This window comes from Taurulus bubalis (genome assembly GCF_910589615.1).
Source record: "Taurulus bubalis genome assembly, chromosome: 20".
Taxonomy (NCBI): Eukaryota; Metazoa; Chordata; class Actinopteri; order Perciformes; family Cottidae; genus Taurulus; species Taurulus bubalis.
In genome coordinates, this window is record NC_136608.1 from 14,195,160 (window position 1) to 14,216,233 (window position 21,074).

Sequence of the window (21,074 nt, forward strand, 5' to 3'; positions counted from 1 at the left end):
CCACATTTACTCTTATCACAATTTATCTGCTTGTTAATCCTCGGAGTTCCGAGCGCATTTGAATGCAGCATTTCTTACTTGTTTATTTATTTAAATAAAATGATACTACATATACATATGTTATACTAAAATTCCAAAGCCGTGTTAGTATTATTAATTAAAGTACAATAAAAAATGGACGACGTCTGCATTATTATTTACATCCAACGCGCGTTCACGTACGCGAGATCCGCGTTCACGTGTAGCGCGTCACAACTGTCACAACTTGCGTGAAGAACCTCGAGATCGCTTTGTTGGTGTAACATCCACCTGCACGCGGACACATCAACCTCACGGCCGGAAGGTAGTGTTTCTTTTCTTTCTTCAAACGAAGTCTGACGAGCATGAATGCATTTACATTTATTTTATTCACCTTTAAAGTTCATTGAGGAAGTAGATTTAGTCAGAATACTTCCATATGGATGAAAATGGATGACTTCAAAAGTGGAATAACGTTAGGCAGAATATATACATGTATGTACCTGTATGTCCAACATTATGTCCATGTAACTTATACTACAACTACTTAACAACTACTAATTATGACAGTAAAATATGCTACAAAAAGCCCTAATCTAACATGAATTAGATGAATATGTCTCTCCCTCAAGAACTAATGTTATTTTTAGTGTGTTAAAGGATTTAAGGCTCCACAGGAAATATTTATCTTTTTAAAAGTAATTTGTCGTGATGCTTTCATACGTATTTTAGTGTGTTTGTGCAACATGAAGTACTGATGTGCGTTTCATTTTGAGGAAATGAAGCTTCATGTTGAAAATAACTTCCTTTTTGAGACTTCAGCAAATGGTGGTCAGAGCTTGTGGTTTGGTCATAAATAGGCAATAGGCTGCCAGTGCATTAGATACATAACGGTGTGTATATATATATATATATATATATATATATATATATATATATATATATATATATATATATATATATATATATATATATATATATATACTGTCTTCAGTGTGTTTTACTTCCCCAGATGTGGAAGTCAGCTGTGGGCCACAATGTGAGCATGAAGGTGTCTGCAGAGGGGGACGACTGGGAGACAGACCCTGACTTTGAGGTACTGTCTACTTCCTGGAGATGTATAATACTGTGTTCAAAACATGTCAATCAAACCAATCTCTGACGTTGTGTTTCAGAACGACATATCGGAGCAGGAGCAGAGGTGGGGAGCGAAGACCGTCGAGGGTTCGGGGAGAAAAGAGCACATCAGGTGAGAGACGCACAATTTCTGTGTCAATCTGGAATCGAACGGTTCCAATCTTGAGATGATGCAGAGCGAGAAATGCAGGTCAGACTAGTTGCTGTGTGGCAACAGGAAGAGGAAGTGAGAGCAGAGAGCACAAGCTGTCAGGCAGCAAGCCTCTCCTAATATGGGTAATATATGATGACACCTTGGTGCTGGATGTCAGAATAGGACTGGAGATTGATCAGATTTAGCTCAAACTTCCTAAAAAGTCAACAAACACTTGTAATAAATGTGAGTGAAGTCATGATGTAAGTTGTGAAGAATCCCTTCAGCCGAGATTCATCCTCCAGCAGGACACTTCATTTATAACTCATTTATAGTTATTAGGTTCTTCAGGAAGACACTGAAGGGTACCTGCACCAAAATCAATTCATTACCAACTTATTAACTTTAACAACTACGTTAAACCTTCTGTCATCTATTAATATATTTACAACATTTACAACTGCATTGCTCACAAATAGAAAGGATAAACACCACTGGAGGGAAATCTCACAACACATCTATAAATAAGTAATTTATCTATTGTTGGCCTTCTTATTTTCTTGTGCTTCTAGTGTTGCGTTTATAACTTTTATGTTTTTATATCAGAATTGTTCACACTTTTTATTTTATTTTAATCTTTTACTGTTGGTTTCTGGTTCCTTGTGTACAGATTGTGTTATATGAATGCATGTGTATGTTATGTGTTCCTGAATGACTTCATAGTTTCAAATAGCACAGGTTACTATCATTGTATGCACTGTGTATCTCTGTGTCCGTGTGTTTGACCCCTGCATGACCTTCCAGTGTTGCAGACCTCCGTAACAAAGTCGCGGTGGAGCACGCGCAGGGCAAGCAGAGGGAACAGACTCCCAAAGCGTCGTACGGGTATGGAGGGAAGTTCGGAGTTGAAAGAGACCGAATGGACAAGGTATACGAGATACTCAAAATACGGGTTTAAAGTCCTCTTCTTTACTGCTGGATTATTTCTATAATCTCATATGAAAACTGTGAGCTGAATCTGTTCGTGAACGCATGTCTTCTCTGCAGGTGGCTTTGGGGAACGACTACGTGGCGCAGGTGGAGCAGCACTCCTCCCAGAAAGACGGAGCACAAGGGTTCGGCGGGAAATTTGGCGTTCAGAAAGACCGCGTAGACAAAGTGAGCATCATGAAATAAGATAAGATAAAATAAAATAATCCTTTATTCGTCCTTAATTGCAGGATTACAGCAGCAAGAGACAGATGGTAAAATAAAATAAAAAAAACAAGTTATATAATAAACAGTAAAACAGTAATAAAACAGTAAAGAATCTACAATAGCAGTATTATATATACAGACATAATACAAATGTATTTAAAATGTATTTATATTGCACCAGTTGAAGTAATTAAAGTGATATTAAGTGTTTCTAAGTGTTTACTAGTTTTAAAGTCCATCATAGTCCAGTGGAAGTGGTCAATTGAAGATAGACTTGCAATAAGGGAAACTGAGGAAAAGTAATTTGAACTATTTAATTGAAACATCAGAGACAAATTATAATTCAAAAGCAGTCTTTTTAAAAACACCTTTTCCATCTCTGTGTATCTGCGCAGTCCGCCATGGGCTTTGAATACAAAGGAGAGGTGCAGCAACATGCGTCTCAGAAAGGTAAGCCGTCCAGTTGCAGGACAATATTTTCCTTTTTCTGAACGGTGCTGCTCAACATAATCTATCTTCTCATCCACGTGTGTTTAGATCACTCAAAGGGCTTCGGAGGAAAGTACGGCGTGGAGAAAGAAAAAGTGGACAAGGCGGCTTTGGGGTACGACTACAAAGAAGAAACGGAGAAGCACCAGTCACAAAAAGGTACGTTCAAGTTGTAGCAGTTGTCAAGTTTTCACACTATTTGCTTGACGTTTGCTTTATTCAGCATCTTCATTTCCACCAGACTACTCTAAGGGATTTGGAGGGAAGTACGGGGTGGAGACGGAGAAGGTGGACAAGGCGGCTTTGGGGTACGACTACAAAGGAGAAACAGAGAAGCACCAGTCACAAAAAGGTACGTTTAAATTGTAGCAATCGCCGTTTATTCTCGTTTTCATTCGACTAAACTTAATTCTTTTCACGTGCAGATTATTCAAAGGGTTTCGGAGGGAAGTTTGGTGTTGAGAAGGAGAAAGTGGATAAAGCTGCTTTGGGCTATGATTATAAGAGCGAGACGGAGAAACACCAGTCTCAGAAAGGTGAGGAGACACACGCGTGTACGTCTTAAAATATACTTACAGACATCTGACTGATCAGGTTGATCTCTGTTTAGATTACTCTGCAGGTTTCGGAGGTCGTTATGGAGTCCAGGCCGACCGCATGGATAAGGTCAGAATTACAGCTGCAATTATTCATTAAAAAAAAAGGTTTGGTAGAGTTTATTATGTGAAATTTAATGAAACCATAAAAAATACCCCGTAGGCCTTTTTATATTTATTTTAATAGGTTTTTATATCACGCCTTTTGGCTGTTGATTTCTTTTTTTATTTGAGTTTTTATCCTATTTTTTCCAGGTTTCCTTCTTTTAGTAACTTCTAACTGGTGACATTAAACTCAAGATATATATCTCGCTTGGATGTATGAAAAAAAATATTTATACGTTAAAACATGAATGAATATAATGTAAAATACCCCCATTGTTGAGGCCAAGTATGGTGAGTGGTTTATGTGGCTCGGCAAAGGTTTGTGGTCAAGTTTATGTTTGGTACCAGAGATGAACGTGTGTTAGCTTATCAATTTAGGGCTAAAGATAAAGATGTATCATGGCCCATATACAGTATTTGTATGAACCGTTTGACTAGTTAACTAATCATTCAGTCAGTATTAAAAGAGTGAACGATGGTAATTGCTGACCTTGACCTTTTGAAACAAGTACATCTTCCTCTCCGTTGCTCTTAGAGTGCAGCAGGCTTCTCTGACATGGACTCCCCTTCCTCTGCATATAAAAAGACTCAACCAGTCGAGGCCTGTAAGTCCATTTTGTCTCGTAAAGCCTGAGGTGTTCCTCCGGGCGGAGGTCGTCGCTGATGCTCTGTGTTCATCACCATTTCTCTGAATTATGCAGCAAGCGCAGGTGCAGGAAAACTGAAGGCCCGTTTTGAGAACATGGCCAAAGCTTCCGGTGAAGAGAACCAGAAGAAAGTGGAAGAAGAGAGAGCGAGGAGACAAGCCAGAGAGAGCAGAGAGCGAGAGGTGGCCCAACGCAGACAAGAGGTAGTAACACGCCAAGAGGTCCGAATATTAAGTGCCGGTCAACGTGCACGGCAATGATTTGGTGTTTCCTGCAGGAGGAGAGCAGGAGAGAGGAGGAATGTGTTCCAGATGTGGCCCCAGATGAGGCTGCAGACGAGGCCCCAGATGCGGAGTGGGAAATGCCGGCACCTGAAATCCACCACCACATGCCAGAGATACAAGAAATACCTGAGCCAGAACCAGAATCTGAACCTGAACCTGAACCTGAACAAGAATCTGAACCAGAGGTAAGACACATTCATGTATCCATTTAAATCTTAATAAGGCTGGCAATATTCTATATTTTTCTTTTTGTCGACAGATCCATGACAGTCAACCAGTATCTGAAAACATAGAAACAGAAATAAGAACAAAACAAACAGAGAAATAAGTATAGATCATCTCTCCCCATCACACAACCAATTCCCTGTTTATCTTTCATTTGTTTTGAAGCAGAATAATTGTTTTCTAAATGGAAGGTCATCCAGCCAAATTGTAATATTTGAGTCAGTTTTCTTTCAGTATGAGTGTGAAAGAAAAGTAAATGAGAAATTAGGTCACAAAAATAAAGTGAGATCATAAAAAAATAAAAGCTCAGTAACTTCCTAGAACAGCTTTATACTCAAACTGGAGAAAATGTGTATATCTGTTATGGACTATTTTCAGCTGCACAGGGAGTATTTATATTAAAGTATAGTGTGTATTAACGTGTTATTTTGTATGCAAATATAAAATACTGGATTAATGTATTTTTTTAATTTGAGCAATGACTGGCTTTTTCTGTCTTGGCTCGAATGGCAACACATGAAACTGTGTCTAGGTCTTCCACTGAAAATGTCTTAGGTCATTTCAGATCACCAGATCAAAGATGTTGTGTGATGTTTCCAGGAGGAACCGGACTACGACGAGCCCCCGGCTCTGCCTCCGCACTCAGAAGATTTCCCCGCCCCAGGTCCTCCTCAGCTGCCCAACAGGTCGGCACCTGAGGAGGAGGAGGATGAAGCAGAGTACGAGGACCTTGTGGAACCGGCTCCTCCTCCGCCGACAGGTCTGTCAGCTGTCAGTAAAGTGTCAAACCTTCTGCAACGTGAAACTCTCACTCATTTGAGCGTTTTATTTCACAGCCGACGATAACAACTATGAAGACCTGTCGAATGGCACGCAGGCCGTAGCAATCTATGACTACGAAGGAGGTATGACACCTTTTATTCAATTTTTTGACATTTAATAATCATCCCTCAACATTTGTGAGGACTAATCCTTTCCAACCCCACAGAGGCTGACGATGAGATCTCCTTCAGCCCGAATGACGTCATCACCAACATAGAGATGATTGACGAGGGCTGGTGGAAGGGACATTGTCACGGACGCGTTGGTCTTTTCCCGTGTGCTTATGTTGAGCTGATGCAGTGAGTGGCGGGCTTTTAAGCTTCACTTAAAACTATCATGTTTCTCAGGTTGTTCAGCAGAGGAAATTCATTTTAGCACTGTATTTATAGAATAAATCATAGAAAATGTGCCAAAATGGCTTCCGATTGGCCGGTGTTTAGTTGTACTGTGTAGTATCTCACATAGGGTCTGTGGCAATGAGCATGTGACTGTATTAGTGGCAAAGAGTTAAATCTTTTATCTGCAATAAACCGACTGGATTGAATAAAATATTATACATGCAAACTGCTTTGTCTTGTTTGTATTACAACAACTTTAATTGGTCAACTTCTCATCAGTGACAATTTAGTTAACTTCAGGGCTATTCACACATTGCACAGATATGGGCATAATATTCCAATTAATTTGTAGAATCTGAGAATTACAACAGAGGAGCGAAAATGAGGAATGACATGCGACAAAACCCGAAAAATGTTAGTCTCGACCCCAACGCCTCAAGGGTGCACCAATAATATACATTTTAACCATGTCGCCAAGTCATTATACAATAATAGTAAAGGAAACCAGCCATAGATCTGGAAATTATTTTTTTATCATCAGAGTATTAAAAAACGTACATCGTAATAGAGAATATATGACAATCACCTGCCTTGCTATGATGTAGTAAGATGAGCTAAAGGATATTTTGCACAAATCTCAGTTTCCTAAAACTTGCTCGAACACAAAAATTAAGCTGATGTTCCATGAGAACAAACATTTTCCTGCACCGACTTATTTTATAACAGACTCTGATGCACGAGCAGGAATCTTGTAATCCACTGAACAAAATGAGATCCAACAGCAGAAATTCCACAGTTGTCACGTACAAGAGAATGCATGAAATGATTTGCTTTTCCTCCGTCAAAAGTCTTTAAAAGGCAAAGCAACGGTCTTTTGGTTTCCTCTGGTTCACCAGGCGATACCCTTCTTGTTCTTCTTCTTGCCCTGGCTGCCTTTCTTTGTCATCCGTTTGCCTTTCAGTTTCTTGGCCTGCCGTTGATTCATCCAGACGGGGTACTGACCATTTTCGTTCAACAGGGTTTTCTTGTTGCGCTTGCTTTCCATCTCCATCTTTGCATCTGTGACACGAAAGACAAAGATTGATGATGAATAAACACGTTTCCCAAAAGCAAACGCACCAACAGAAGAAAAAAAGTAATGTCCGTGTGTATGATGAATATAATTGTCTTTCAAAATTTTGTGTCAGGTTCTCCAGCAACCCAGGTTAATACCAAACACTAGCCCAGTGGTTCTCAAACTGCAATCTGGTTTTCTTGAAAGTGATTACATTGTCTTTATTCTATTATTTGAGAAAGGAAAGATGGAGTCACAAAAAGCTATTTCAATAAAAATTCAGCATGGACCATTTTGTTGCAATTTTGTTGGGGCGGTGAGGAATGAACATTTTTCTTCCTCCTAAGTGTGGCGGGACAAATAAAGTTTGAGAACCACTGCACTAGCCTAATTTGACAATCTGTGCCTGAAACACAAATCTACAGAAACCAGTTAAAAATTAACTTTTAGTAGAAAAAAAACAAACTATATCAGCTGTTGATTCCCTGTGGACCATGTTGTGCACAATCTCTCACTCACCCTTGATCTGGTCAGCCGTCACCACAGTGGCGATCTCCTGAATGTCAGTCATAATGACAGCTTCTCCTTTCTTTTCCAGACTCAGAGCATGTTTCAGACGAGCCAGCTCCTTTGGAGCAACTTTCTTCCTCTTCTCTGCACGCATCTTCCTCTTCCATTTGCTCCGGAGGCTTTTTGCCATTTTAAGGACAATCTGGGGGGGAAAACAAGGGAAAAAAACATCAGTATGGCTTACACATTATTTTCCAATTCTTTCTCCAGACAGGAAGCAGCTCTCTGAGGCCCACATTGCATTAGATGCCAAAACCAAGGACACACATTCACTGGAGGCACAACACTCAACAAACATGAAGACATGATGTTTCAACTTCAGAACAGTTTTATAACTTAAACTGTATTCTCTGCATTTTACCCATCCTAAGTATTTTCTTTTGAAACAGTGGGCTCCTGAGAAGCGCCCAAGGAGTCCAGCTGAGAAGCGCCCAAGGAGTTAATTGTCTTGATCAAGGACATATTAGACATTTCAATATAATAGTGAACACTTTAAAAACATTTCCAGTTTTAGAGTAATGGCATCATAGATACAGCTCACATTTATAGTCAGATAATAGTGATGGATGGTATTCAACGTGAGAAGGGACACGGTTATCTGTTCACAGCTCCACATCCAGGAGAGCAGGGTAAGTTATTGCTTCATGGAGCTGTTTTAACATAAAAACAGCTTCGACTTTGGCCTTTAATAAACCTGAGAGGGTCTATGCACACAATTCACACGACGGAAGATCTTATTTATAAGATACTTGTTTATATATCAACCAGAATAATAAAGCTAGCATTATACATTGACGCTAACTCGTGGTAGTTACGTTACATGACGAACTAGCTATATATTAGTTAATAGCTACGGCTATAAACGTTAGCTAGCAGTTAGCTTGTTAGCTATATCAGCGCAAGTATTCACTTCAAAGCTACTTAATACCGCACGTTAACTAAATAAAGTGTAATAGTATTGTTCCACATGTTCACAGTGAGCAGTGACTTACATAAATCTAGTGTAGCTGCTTAAATGTCCTCCGTAGACAAGCGAACACACTCGCCGCTGCTTGCACGTGTTTACAAGTAAGAGAAGAAGAAAAAACGATGACGCGTGTTTAAAGAAGCAGCCACATGATTGGCTGCTTCCGTGGGTCTGAAGATCCTAGCTTCTGATTGGCTGATGATTTCAAACCCGGAAGGTCGAAGGATTATGGAATGTAAATAACACGCTGAGGAGAGGATTATGGACACATAAAACCTCCAAAACAGGTTTATTTGACACCTGGGTATAAACTAAGCTGAGAAAAGCTTTTAGCGCTGTAAAATAGTTTATTTTTTATTTTGTATTTATAGTCATGAGCAACTGTTCAAACAGCCTGGCTCCTGCTCGCAGCTTCGGCACAGTCTGCAGCCCGCAGTCAACTTCTTCTTTAACGCAGATGTTCAGCATGCTGGACACCGCTGCAGAGCAAATGATGGTCCTCAAAGACTTCCGGGCAGCTTTTGAAACATGCGACAGCGGCCTGGAGAGCCTCGCCAACATGGAGCAAGAGGACAGCAGGTGGAAGTCTAAATGCACCCTGAATCAGTTGCATGCTCCCTGTCTGACTGCCTGGGTGGTAATGTCACGTTGTGTGTGTGTGCTTTATGTGTTTTGTCTCTCCAGATGTGGAGATTTTAAGGCTGGCTTCTGCATCTTAGGGATTCAAGCATTGGCTGAGCTGAATCAGTGGCATGGTGTCTCCTCCTGGGTCCTTCAGCAGTACGAGCACCAGGAGAAAATACCTGCTAAAATAATGCAGATGTGGTGAGTAGAGCTGAAGCTTTTAGTCAATTAATTAATAATATAGAACATTAACTTATTAAATGTGAGGTGTGGCAAATTTTCTCTGTTTTATATAATTTTTTATTTAAAAACAAGATGACATTTGGATTTGTTTTCCCTTTCTCATGAGTATTTTTTTTAAACCAATAATATAATTTAATTGGAATAAAAAAAACAAGTGGCAAAGAACAAAAAAGTAAAGTTTGGCTTAGAGGTGCCCACTTACTTTTGGCCATATAGTGTTGCATAATATGCAGATTATTATCCACAATAATTGTTTTACCAGCATGGTAAGGAAAATGTCCATTATAATTTATTTTAGGTAGCGTCTTCATATTTCTAAATGTATCCAACAACATTTGAGAAGCTGAAGTCAGAGAATATTTGGCATTTTTGCTTAATAAATAACTGAAACAAAGATTTCGGTCAATTGACTGACTGATCTTTTCATTTTCATTCAAAATAATGTCTTTCTCGTGGCAGCATACTTCTTTACTCCAAGGTGGGAGAACCAGCCTCGATGCAGGAGGCCGCCAGAGTTTGGTTACACTGCCCATCCAACAGCAGAGCAACGGGGTTCAGGACGGTGGCAGAGCTGTACCTGCTGCATGTCCTCGTGCCTCTTGGACACAGAGATGAGGCTGTGGAGCTCATCGTCGGTGAGGTTGGAAGCGCTGCGTTCACAGAAGAACAGCGGCAGACGGCACTGGATGTTGTAGAAGAAAAAGAGCAACAGAATAAAGAACCGCCTCTCAATCCCGGCATCAGTCCAAATTCTGAGATCACTGCACAGCCTGTCTCAACTCGAGGTCTTCCGCTCAGTCCTCATGACATGCATTATACTAATTCATATAAGTACAAACAATGATTGCAGATGTTCTGATTGTGTTTGTGTTGTACAGGATCTGTAATCCGTAAACTTCAAGCCATGCTCAGGTTTCTGTACAGAAACGTGTTGGCGACCGGCTCTGGCTCATTCCCTCTGCGGAGAGTCTTTCTGGCTGCCGTTCTGCTCTACATGCTTTTTTTACGCATGGATCCAGGTTGGATTACGTCTTCTTTGTAGCTCAGTTTCATCACAAGGCTTTGTTGAAGTATTCAACTTTTTATTGGACATAAATCTGTGCATTTCTTCCTGTTCTTCCCTGCAGCTCTTCCATCTTCATTCATGTGGATTTCCAAACTTCTTCAACTGCTCAGACAGATGTGGACTGCCATGTTTGCGCCGTACTATCAGGCTCTCACTCAGAGACTATAAAGGACTAAAAATCACAATATGTTTCGTGCATCATTTTGATTGATTTTAACTTTTTTTGTGTTGGTAAGAGAATGTGGTTTAGTCATTTTTTCAAATTTCATCAAACATCAATCAAAAATGACTTATCTTTACTCAGAATAAATACATTTTCAGCAGTATTTACTGTTTTCTGAGTCAGAAATATGTTCAGTTCCTTCAAGTGGCACGTCCATCATCCTGATACAACTCCCTTTTCATCATTATAATACAAATATTTGTATTTGAGTGTACTGGGCTTGGCAAAACATCAGCAGCACATACACATAGTTATTAAACATTAAACACAAATATATAAAAGGCTTTAAAAATATATTATTTGTGTCTAGCTTAGATACTGCACCAGTCATGCGGACATAACAGTTAGTTTGAACCCTTTTACATCTGTAATTATGAAAGTCGGCCTGGTCCTTTTTGTCATTTTTTTCAATAAATATGTCAGAAAATGTCCTTTTAGCAAAATTATTTTTGCTCCTTTTTTCAGGAGAAATGTAACTTTCAAAATCTGGCAAGTATATATCATTATTACATGTTATAAAGGCTAAAAACGAAAAAGTAAAGAAACGTATTTGAACTTTCATCAGGTTTCTCTTCATAAACAATTGTAAATGAACATGAAGAAAACTTTTGAGATTACAGAAATTAAATTGAACACACTTTTTATGACAAAACAATGAAATAGCCGTTAAACACGAGTGTTATTGGTGACACAACGTGAGATAAAGTATCACCATATAATAATGACATCAAATTAGTCCTTAGTTTAGATTACTTTTGTGTTGTCGGTTCACATTTCACTGTCTGCGCAGTGCGCATGTCAACTTTTAGGTTTCGATTACGTCAAAGAGACGAAAACTCCAAAAACGAAAGTGAACCTCAAGCTGTAGATGTGACGGTGAGTTTACTCTGAGATGACAGACCAATGCTGTAAAACGAAACGTTTGACACCTTTTACCAGAGTCCCCCTGCAGTCCTGCACACTCCAGACCTTCAGGTAAACTTAACTCACCGTGTGAGGTGAAGTCTGTGCGGATGTATCAACGGTTACGCTCTTATCTCCAAAGTTTTGATGTGGAGAACCTCTACTTTGGTAAGTGGACCACTGATGTTTATTTATTGATACATATGATGTAAATGTTACCAATCGTACCCTGTAATACAATAGCTCTGCAATGTACAGTGTATTACTGTTTATGAGGCTATAGTTGTATTGGACTGCATGGAATTGGTGTCTGTAATAGATTTGCTTCTGTACAGTATGTAATTAAGATGGAAAAGGAATTAACATAAAACTGTAACTTAGTATTTCAGGTTCGAATGTTTCATATTGCACTAGTGCCACCCTGTAATTAGACTGAATGATGGTCAAAAGAAACACAGCAAAACGCTCTCTAGGGGGCATAAACATAATAAAGTACCCTCTAGGTGCCTTTCCAGTGGAGAAAACATAATAAAATACCCTCTAGGAGCCTTTCCAGTGGAGAAAACATAACGAAGTACCGTCACTAGGGTGCCCCTCCAGTGGAGTAAACGTGATGCAGCCCTAAATGCTGGAAACTTTCTGTGCAACTGGTACCGTTTTAATTTTTTTGCACCTGTCCCTCAGGCAACCTGAGTCGACCACAGCAGGCTGGTTTTAAAGGGAGGAAAAGTTAAAATATTCAGGGTATGAAAAAAAACGTTTTTACTCTCTGGAGCTCCTTTGGGAATCTCTGAGGGTCTCCAGGCCCTTTACGATTTCTGCACTGTAGATCTTGCAGACCCACAGTCAGCTGTTAAAACATTATGGCTAAATTAAGATCTCCGTGGGCCGCACCACAACCTGTAACAATGCTGTAACTTACAGTGTGTGTGGTTTCTTCGGTGAATTTTATAGTATTATTGCATCTCACACAATTATTTTTCTCTTCACAACCAATAAATCCCTCACGTGTGCAGCGATGACATAGAAAACAAAATACTGACCTTGGATCTGTGTAAGATAAACATCTCCTGTACATTGGGCCTTAAGTCAACAAACCAAACACGTCTTTCTCACTCTGTCTTCTATCAAATGACTGATTTGTTTATTTGAATTCAATATGTAAGTGAGGTAGGTGTTCTGTGCAGCTATATTTACCTTTAGCGTCAGGACTTTACTGCTACATTTTTATTTTATTTTCACACATGGCACTCGGGGCCTACGGTAGGTGGGCCGTGGGTAACGGGTTTGGTTCGAGTTTTGACAAACAGGATTATTTTAACATTTCTGATGGTCTGTCACAGGAATGAGAGGCCTCTCCAACTACAGTCTGTCCTGCTGTGTGAACACTTTACTGCAGACTTTCTCGGCTACCTGGGAAGTGGGAGAAATACTAGCCAAGTAAGAAAATGAAGTTGCATATTCGTATGAACCTGACTTTAAAAACCTTAATAGCTTCATCACTGTGAGGGACTATGCACGAGAGACACATGATTAAAGGGTTTATTACATCTAAAAGGATCACTTTCACTTAAGTTTGAACACATTTGATAGTTTGCTACTATTTTTTGGTCAAGTTACTAAGTAAATAAGTGTATTATACAAAACAACAATTATTTAAACTGGAAAACACACCAAAGAATGCACTGTGGTCACTTTAACCACTTCAACTGGTGCAATATAAATACATTTTAAATACTTTTGTATTCTGTCTGTATATATATAATACGGATATTGTTGATTATTTTGTGTTTCTATTAGTGTTTTTTAAATATTTTACTTTTTAATATTTTTAATATTTTATTTTACTAGTTGTCTCTTCTGTGCACTTTACCTGTCTTTCCCCACTGCGGGACTAATAAAGGATTATGTTATCTTATCTCTTATCTCGTAATACTTTGCGATATATATACAGACTTAACAAGTGTTTAACAATGAAATCCATGTAATAAACCAAAAAAAATAAGTCTGAACACATCAACTATATACTGTATTCATAGTGTTCAAGCAAGATCTCCAGATATTCCCTTAATTCATTAAATTCTAGTGAAAATTGCTGTTGGTAATAATTGAATAAAATGGCCGCAACCTTGAGAAAGTAAAGAGGGGATTGCACGGGGTGTCAATCTGGATCCAAGGCGGCTTTTCTCAGGTGCTAAAAAAAAAAAGTTTATGAATTGCACCACCAGGTGGGACACAGCTGGCGTTGGAGCGGGCGACCGTAACGTCCCCCTGCAGCTGAAGAGGGTTCTCGCGGCCATGAGTAGCGACCGCCCTCCCCAGGCTCCTCACCTTGACTTCCTCCACTGTCTGGATAAGAACTGCATTCGACGTAAGGAAAAAACTAATTTGCACAATGTTTAATACTGATGTGGTTTAATCTCACAACTTCTTGTATGTTTTGCAGTTTATACGCAGCATGATGCCGATGAGGTGTTCCTCTTTATCTTGAACTTCATGCAACAGCAGATGGATAACAAACCTCTGGTTGGTCTTCAATCATGAATATGCGTTATTTCTCCACCTGTATGTGCGTCATCCATAATGTGCTTGTATTTGTTTTCTCCGCCAGGCTCTTGAAATCCAGGATCTGTACAAGATTTCCTTGGAGACGTACCTGGAGTGTTTAGAGTGTAGCTCCGTCCAGACTCTGACCAGCTACATGCTCAGCCTGTCTCTGCACGTAAAGGAAGATCACGACTCCCTGGTGCCGTTCCTTTTTTTCTTTACATTGTTTTTAAGACATATTATAACATTTTTAGAAACATATCATTGTATAATTGGATAAAAGATCAACACTACTCTCGTGTCCGCACGTAAACTATGAACTAGGTTAGCTTAGCTTAGCATAGCATAAGGACTGGAAACAGAGGGAAACTCATCGCCTGGCTCTGTGCACAGGAAACAAAATCCACTTTCTAGCATCTCTTATGCACACTAATCAAAATGTTATGTCTTATTACATTCATACAATCACAGAAGTGAAAGACTAACAATTTTTCACGCACATACTGCACAAATATTTTTGCACTGTTTTTGTACAGATATAACACATTAAATTGTGAGATTTTGAGGGGCTGGTAGGTGATTTTTTTTTATTTAAATGTTTTTGTTACCAGTACTTGTACATGTAGGGAGGCTACACACTAGATTATTTCTTGGCCATGGGCAGTTTCTAAGAAGTAGCCCAGAATGTAACCTATAACTTAATTATCTGTTAATAAGGGAGCATTAGGCGTGCGGACAGAGCCAGGCTAGCTATTTCCCCGTTTCCAGTCTTGATGCTAAGCTAAGCTAACTGACTGCCACTACACATTGAATGTCAAGGTGTGAGAGTGGTCTCAATCTTTAACTCTGGTTAAAAAAAGCAAATAAACTTGTTTCTCAAAATGTCAAACTATTACTGTAAACCTTCCTGAAGTCAAACTTATTCCTAAAGTATTCTTTCCATCAACCTTTTCAGGGGAACTGCATGGCCTCCTTCTTTCAGCATCAGGAGCTCAGGGGCATAAATTGCTGCTTTTGTCCAAAATGTGAAAAGAAGACTCCATCTAAACAGGTGAGTTTTGAGCGAAACGCTTCCCAGAAAGTATGAACCACCACATTGAAACATCTTTTCTTTTCTTTCTCAGGCGTTCAAACTGCTCTCCCTGCCTTGTATCTTGTGCGTGCACCTGAAAAGGTTTCGGAATCGCCGTGGTTTCACAGAAAAACTGGATAGCGTGGTTACCTTTCCAGAAACCTTTGACTTCTCTGAGACCCTCAAAGAAGCGTTCTCGTCAGACTTTGCTCAGGTGGTAAGCAAAAATGCTGGTAATAATTATATCTACACATTGTATCTTTTGTCGTCCACAACTTTGTCTGTTCTTGCAGAATGACTGGAAGTACACGTTGCATGCAGTGGTAGTGCACTCTGGATATGCAACATGTGGTCACTATACTGCCTACGTTCGTCACACAGAGAACCAGCGCTGGTACTATGCCGATGACAGCCACGTGCAAGAGGTACGTCCAATCTCTTTCTGGCTTGTACTGGTTAAATATTGTGTAAAAGTATATTTTTCAACACTTCATGTTAAATCCCAATGTATAGTTCAACATGAAATCTCCCAATTGTAGATTTAGCATAACAACGGTATATCTTCAGGGTCTACTGTGAAGGATCTGGCGACATCTGGTGGCGAGGTTGCAGATTGCAATTAGGGAATTCCTATTAGGGAAAGGGAAAAATACCTTTAAATCTCCACTTGTTTTCGAGGGGTTTTTGTGTAACTATAATACAGTTTTTTGGCAAATGTGTGATTAATTTGGTCTCTGATTTCCAACATAGGCCTCCTGGGAAGATGTGCAGAGCACCTATGGAGGACGTCACAGGTAATTGCTCAACATAGATTTTTCATGTCTCTTTGCTAATTGCTCTTTATTAGTTTATTCTGCAAAGCTGCAACCAGATAGCGTAGCTTGTCATTATACGGCTAGTCTGGCTCTGTCTTTATGCTAAGCTATGTTAGCTAAAAATATAGATGGCTAGTTCTTCCTCCTCCCTGTGTGAGGCTTAACGTGACCGTGGAGTGCCTTCAGGGTTCTGTTGCGGTTCAGCAGTTATACAACATACTCTTATTTAGTCAAATTATTTGAGAGTGATCTCATCAAATCTTGGCAAGAAGGAAGATATGTAAACGCATACTCTGAGCATAATACAGAGAGGACTTTATATTTCTTCTCACATTAACAATTCCAGTTCTGTGTTCAGCCTCATCTATACAATTGTCTCACTTTCAAAACATTTGAAATACAGCAACGATTGCCTCCATAAAAAACAACAAAACAAGAAAAAGTGACCTCCATTTTGCCTTCTTAAACCGTCCTCCAGTTGCTTTCAGAGTTTTAAGATTTTTACTAATAACATTTGAAACCTCTCATGCGTGACTCCCGCTGCCATCATGCAGCTTTTATCTTTTCCACTTGCGGAAACGGCTTCAGATCTTTAGACAAAGCCTTATTGTCCGTTCCTCATTGAAGATTAAAGACGTCTTGTCATGTTTTTGCCTTTTTAAACTCATAAACGGAGTTTAAAAAGTCAGGTTGTCTTGTCTTTCAGCAAATGTTTGTTTGTTATTGATTATTGCACTGAAACGTGTGTTTCTTTTACGCATTTTCTGCCCCAACTCGTAGAAGCAGAACTTTGTTTTGTACATTTCAGTCGGCAAGCCGTTTAATTCTTTATTTTTGTTCTTTTCTTTTTTACATTATTTTTACAGGGGCACAGCATACATGTTAATGTTCAGAAGAGATTCGAAAGAGGACGGACGACAGCCTGAACTTTCTGGCTGAGTGGATGGATGCAGATGAATTATAGCCGAGGTTGTGGTGCAATATTTGATCTATAGGAATATAAACATGGATTTGCTTGACATACTTTATTGTATTTTTTTTGATTATATTGGATGTATGGGTTGTATAATTAATGATTTTTCTGAGCTCATTCAGATTGTACTTCAGCACAGTCATTTCTGACAAACACCAGCAGGTGGCGACGAAGGCTCAACACACTGATGGGTTTTCCAACCTCAGACCACACACACACTGAGAACACACTCAGTGGGGGGGTGGTTTGAAAAGAATGCTTAGCTTAGGTATTCACTGTTTGGGGGAAAATACCTGCTATTGGAGTCAGTGTTCATTTTCCTGACACTGGTGTATAATAATATGAGTCACCCATAAAGAACAATGAAGTCATTTTTTCTCATTTGGGCTGCCAAAAAAATAAAGATCTCTTATTTTATGTGTTGCTTTTTCACACAACCTTGCAGACCCTTTAATAGGAAATACAGAACCTTATTTGGAATGAGACACCCGCATGTTTATTACTCACATCTCCAAACACCTGAGCTCAAAATGAATGCGCTCTAACTCGCACACACACACACAATAAGAACCTCGCTCTATGTAAAAAGAGGTTAAATGTCGCCATCAAAGCCACAGTGCTCAAATGCTTGGAACAGGCTGTCAGCAGAGCCTCTTTAAGTTCCCACTCGCTTCGCCAAGAGTCGGGGGACCATGTGAAATGGTGCCTATGTGCTGCAGAGCTCTGACAGAATGGAACATGTCTGCACGGTGCCACAGGCAGCAGGCCTCATGCTCAGTCATCTCATTGCCTTGCGGCTCAGGCCGAGCTTTCTGTATTGGGGGTATATTCCTCCCACATTCGCACCGAAGACCAGGCTGGATGCTTCTATTGTGTGTCTAGATTTGAGTCAGAGTGGCACTGAGATATCATCTGATCTTTTGAAGCTCACATAAATAAGCCTGTTGACGTATACTGAGAAAAAGCATTTTACATAATGGCAAATACTGAGGTCAGTGGGTGCTTGGATAGATTCACAAGCAATACAATGCATTGTTATCTCTGATTCTGGAGTAAGTGCTCAGGTTATTTCATTAAAAGTGCTACAAGCATTATTTTTTGATAACACTAACTCTGCAGTTCTACGGAGCGCTTTAGCATCTTCCAGCTCAATGTTTTGGTTTTCTGGGCCGCAACCTAATTATTTTTGGTTCACTCTGCCGTTGTCACCGCAGAACCTTCAAATATCCGTAATGTGGCACAGCAGCAGACTGCAGAAGTATTTCCAGTAATATGACATATAAATTATGATTGCACTCAGAAAGGGGCCATTGTGCATGTTGAGTACTTTTACTTTCGATACTTAAAGTCCATTTTGATGACAGCTGATGTACTTTCACCTGAGTATATTTTTTTATTCTGGACTTTTACTTATAACAGAATATTCTTACATTGTGATATTTGTACTTTTACTTGTGTAAAGGATCTAAATGCTTCATTATATCATTATTACTGTGTGATCATCATTTTAATGCTAGTCTAGTGCATTTTAAATACCGTTGGGTAGTTAATCTATCAACTGCATCATATTTTATTTGTTATAAAGCGGATTAGTTACCTTCCGCCTCCTCATATACTCAGTATTTGTATAAAAGGCACATTTGGTTTATGCATCCCCATTATCCAGACTGATTGTGAAGAAGTAGGCCAACTGCAATTTTGGAAGAAACATCAAAGAACTGATTCTTCTCTCTGTAGGGTTTTGATTAATAATTAATGTTGTATGGCCGTGTGTCAGGTAGACGTTAGAGGAGCACCTGTCCGGCACCGCCCTGACTTTGATCACAGACACGAGCAATGCAACAGCAGCACGACACAGGCAGCACACGCCAGGGCCCCACAAATAAAGTCTGACCCAACGTCTGGACGTCTTCGTTTCTTCCCCGGCACGTGTCTCTATTGTTTGCAGGCGAGCTCTGGCCCCTGGATGCGGTTACTCAGACACTTTATGGCAGATCATAATTTCTGCTATTTAGTTTTTAGCTCTTCATTTTGATCAGGTGTTAGCCGGTCGGCCAAGGACACCTTATGCCCTATTTTTATGGCACATCATTTTGCCAGCAGTGATCGTGATTGACACAATAAATCAGAAAGCCGAGGCAGATATACGGTGTGAACGTCTATAGTCCCAGTGGGCAAATATGCTTTAATGATATTCCTCAGGCTTTGCAGTGTGGCAACACTTAAACTGTTTTCTTTGGAGAATATATCAAGATTCATTAATGCTTCTTCGTCATTGTTGATGTGTGTTTACCAGTTACTAGGTGAGCACACCACTGATGCATCGAGGAGAAAATGGAATTTGGCTATTTGAGAACTCTAAAATGTTCCCTTTTTTGTGTGGAAGATTTCCCTGGCTTAGATAAGTGCTTGTGCTTGAATTCTTTTTGCAAGTGACAGCCAGCAAGTATTCCAGCCTCTACTCTTGTCTGTTTGATGATATTAATCACCAATATGTCATTCGTCAAATAAAAGCCTTCATGTACTAATTGGTAATTAAAATGTTAGCATGCTAACTAAGAGGTTGAACATTATAGCTGCCTAATACAAGCATGTTAGCATTGTTCACATTAGCTTTCAGCTGAAAGCGTGGTTGTGTCTCTGTACAGCCTCACAGAGTAACATGACTGTCGACTAGTTTTATTAGTAATTCAGGAACCCAAAATATTCCTAATAATGCACATACTTTCCTCTATATGTGGATAATCTTCATGACATGCAAGCAGCTGGCAGATCATATGGTATAAGAATAAGATCATGTGTGTCTGTCCATCTACTATATCTCTAATAAAGTCAACGTTCACACACTACCTTATACTTTTAGTTTACCACTCTTTTTTTGTAGTTCCTGCAATTCTTCTCCCTGTTTTCATGGAAATCATACATTTTTATGGCATAATTACGGATGTGTATATGTCCTGTGTATCTTATTATAACGCCAACGCTTCATGACATGTCACCACCCAAGCATGAAAAATCAAACCATGGAAATGAGCCACATTCCTCAATTTATCTGTGCTCTGTGCACACAGTTATTCAAACATGAGTTTCTTGTTATATCAATTATATGCTAGGTTATCGTATTATATGTTTCTATGTCAAAATTATGTGGAAATATAGTTGTTATAAAGTGAAAAACATCTCGTTATAACAATGAACTTTTCATGTTGTAACCCGATACCGACCTGTTTTATCTTTTTTATGGCCTTGCAGCAGTATGGCTTCCATACATTTATATACATTTTTCATTTGATAAAACAGAACTGAACTCAAAAGAGTGCAAATCCCCTCGAGGTGTGTTTGCAACGACCCCTGCTGTATAGTGTGATTTAATGAATACAACCCACAATTGGCTAAACCCCCCGTCTAGACACCATAAGGCTGCAAGGTGTCATAAAACACACTTCATTCAAACACAAAAACAAGTGGCGACGAATACAGACAAACGACTCTAAGCTGTCGTATGAGACACGTCATACAGTCTCAGCCAAAACTCAATTAAACTCACTGAGCTGTCTGCCCCTGCAGCAGCGGCCGAGTTGCCCGAGAGCCGCGACAGTGTATGCACTGGTAGATCCGTTAGCTAGCTGTTAGCCAAACAAACCGTCAATGTGGGCTCAGAGTAGCTGATGGGGGGTCTCAGCTCTGTTATCGCTAGTGGGCCCTGAGAGGAGTCAGTTGGCAGTCAAAGGCAGTATAAAACAGGCAATAAAAGGTGTTTTGAGAAAGTGTGAATCACCGCAACCACAAGAGGGCCTTGAGCACGCATGCCATAACTGGGCAAACAAAAATATGATGCAGTTTGCGGCAGCAGAATGCGAGATTAGCTGTTCTTCTGGTTGCATTTTGGCTTTGTAGGGAAGTGCAGCTGCAAATTTCATTCAGCTTCTGGTTTAGTTTTTAAGGCCTTAAAAAAAGGAAGTCAATTCATTCATGCAACGTCTCGACACAGTTCCCCTTTTTTTTCTGCTCACGAAAGAGATTGTG

At 39.7% G+C, this 21,074-nt stretch overlaps 4 protein-coding genes across 4 annotated transcripts; 3 read left to right on the forward strand and 1 right to left on the reverse strand.

The window, feature by feature from the left end:
• The first annotated feature begins 285 nt into the window (after positions 1-285).
• On the forward strand, positions 286-6,208 carry hcls1 (hematopoietic cell-specific Lyn substrate 1). Its single transcript, XM_079236260.1, has 16 exons — positions 286-343; positions 1,031-1,114; positions 1,194-1,267; positions 2,093-2,216; positions 2,336-2,446; positions 2,881-2,935; positions 3,023-3,133; positions 3,216-3,326; positions 3,400-3,510; positions 3,585-3,640; positions 4,211-4,280; positions 4,377-4,525; positions 4,600-4,791; positions 5,432-5,591; positions 5,668-5,736; positions 5,820-6,208. Exons 2-16 carry the CDS (start codon positions 1,031-1,033, stop codon positions 5,954-5,956), a joined length of 1,614 nt encoding a protein of 537 aa, XP_079092386.1. The 5' UTR covers positions 286-343; the 3' UTR covers positions 5,957-6,208.
• Positions 6,209-6,506: 298 nt separating this feature from the next.
• On the reverse strand, positions 6,507-8,685 carry llph (LLP homolog, long-term synaptic facilitation factor). Its single transcript, XM_079236261.1, has 3 exons — positions 8,608-8,685; positions 7,565-7,757; positions 6,507-7,050 (listed from the first exon to the last, which is right to left on the reverse strand). Exons 2-3 carry the CDS (start codon positions 7,743-7,745, stop codon positions 6,881-6,883), a joined length of 351 nt encoding a protein of 116 aa, XP_079092387.1. The 5' UTR covers positions 7,746-7,757; positions 8,608-8,685; the 3' UTR covers positions 6,507-6,880.
• Positions 8,686-8,807: 122 nt separating this feature from the next.
• pex26 (peroxisomal biogenesis factor 26) lies at positions 8,808-10,690 on the forward strand. Its single transcript, XM_079235742.1, has 5 exons — positions 8,808-9,161; positions 9,267-9,407; positions 9,909-10,234; positions 10,328-10,468; positions 10,577-10,690. The coding sequence occupies exons 1-5, from the start codon at positions 8,956-8,958 to the stop codon at positions 10,681-10,683; spliced, it is 921 nt and encodes a 306-aa protein (XP_079091868.1). The 5' UTR covers positions 8,808-8,955; the 3' UTR covers positions 10,684-10,690.
• A 1,076-nt stretch (positions 10,691-11,766) lies between these two features.
• On the forward strand, positions 11,767-17,433 carry usp18 (ubiquitin specific peptidase 18). Its single transcript, XM_079235994.1, has 10 exons — positions 11,767-11,809; positions 12,985-13,081; positions 13,870-14,012; positions 14,088-14,167; positions 14,253-14,387; positions 15,144-15,239; positions 15,313-15,477; positions 15,554-15,685; positions 16,011-16,054; positions 16,942-17,433. The coding sequence occupies exons 2-10, from the start codon at positions 12,987-12,989 to the stop codon at positions 17,012-17,014; spliced, it is 963 nt and encodes a 320-aa protein (XP_079092120.1). The 5' UTR covers positions 11,767-11,809; positions 12,985-12,986; the 3' UTR covers positions 17,015-17,433.
• Positions 17,434-21,074: the final 3,641 nt, after the last annotated feature.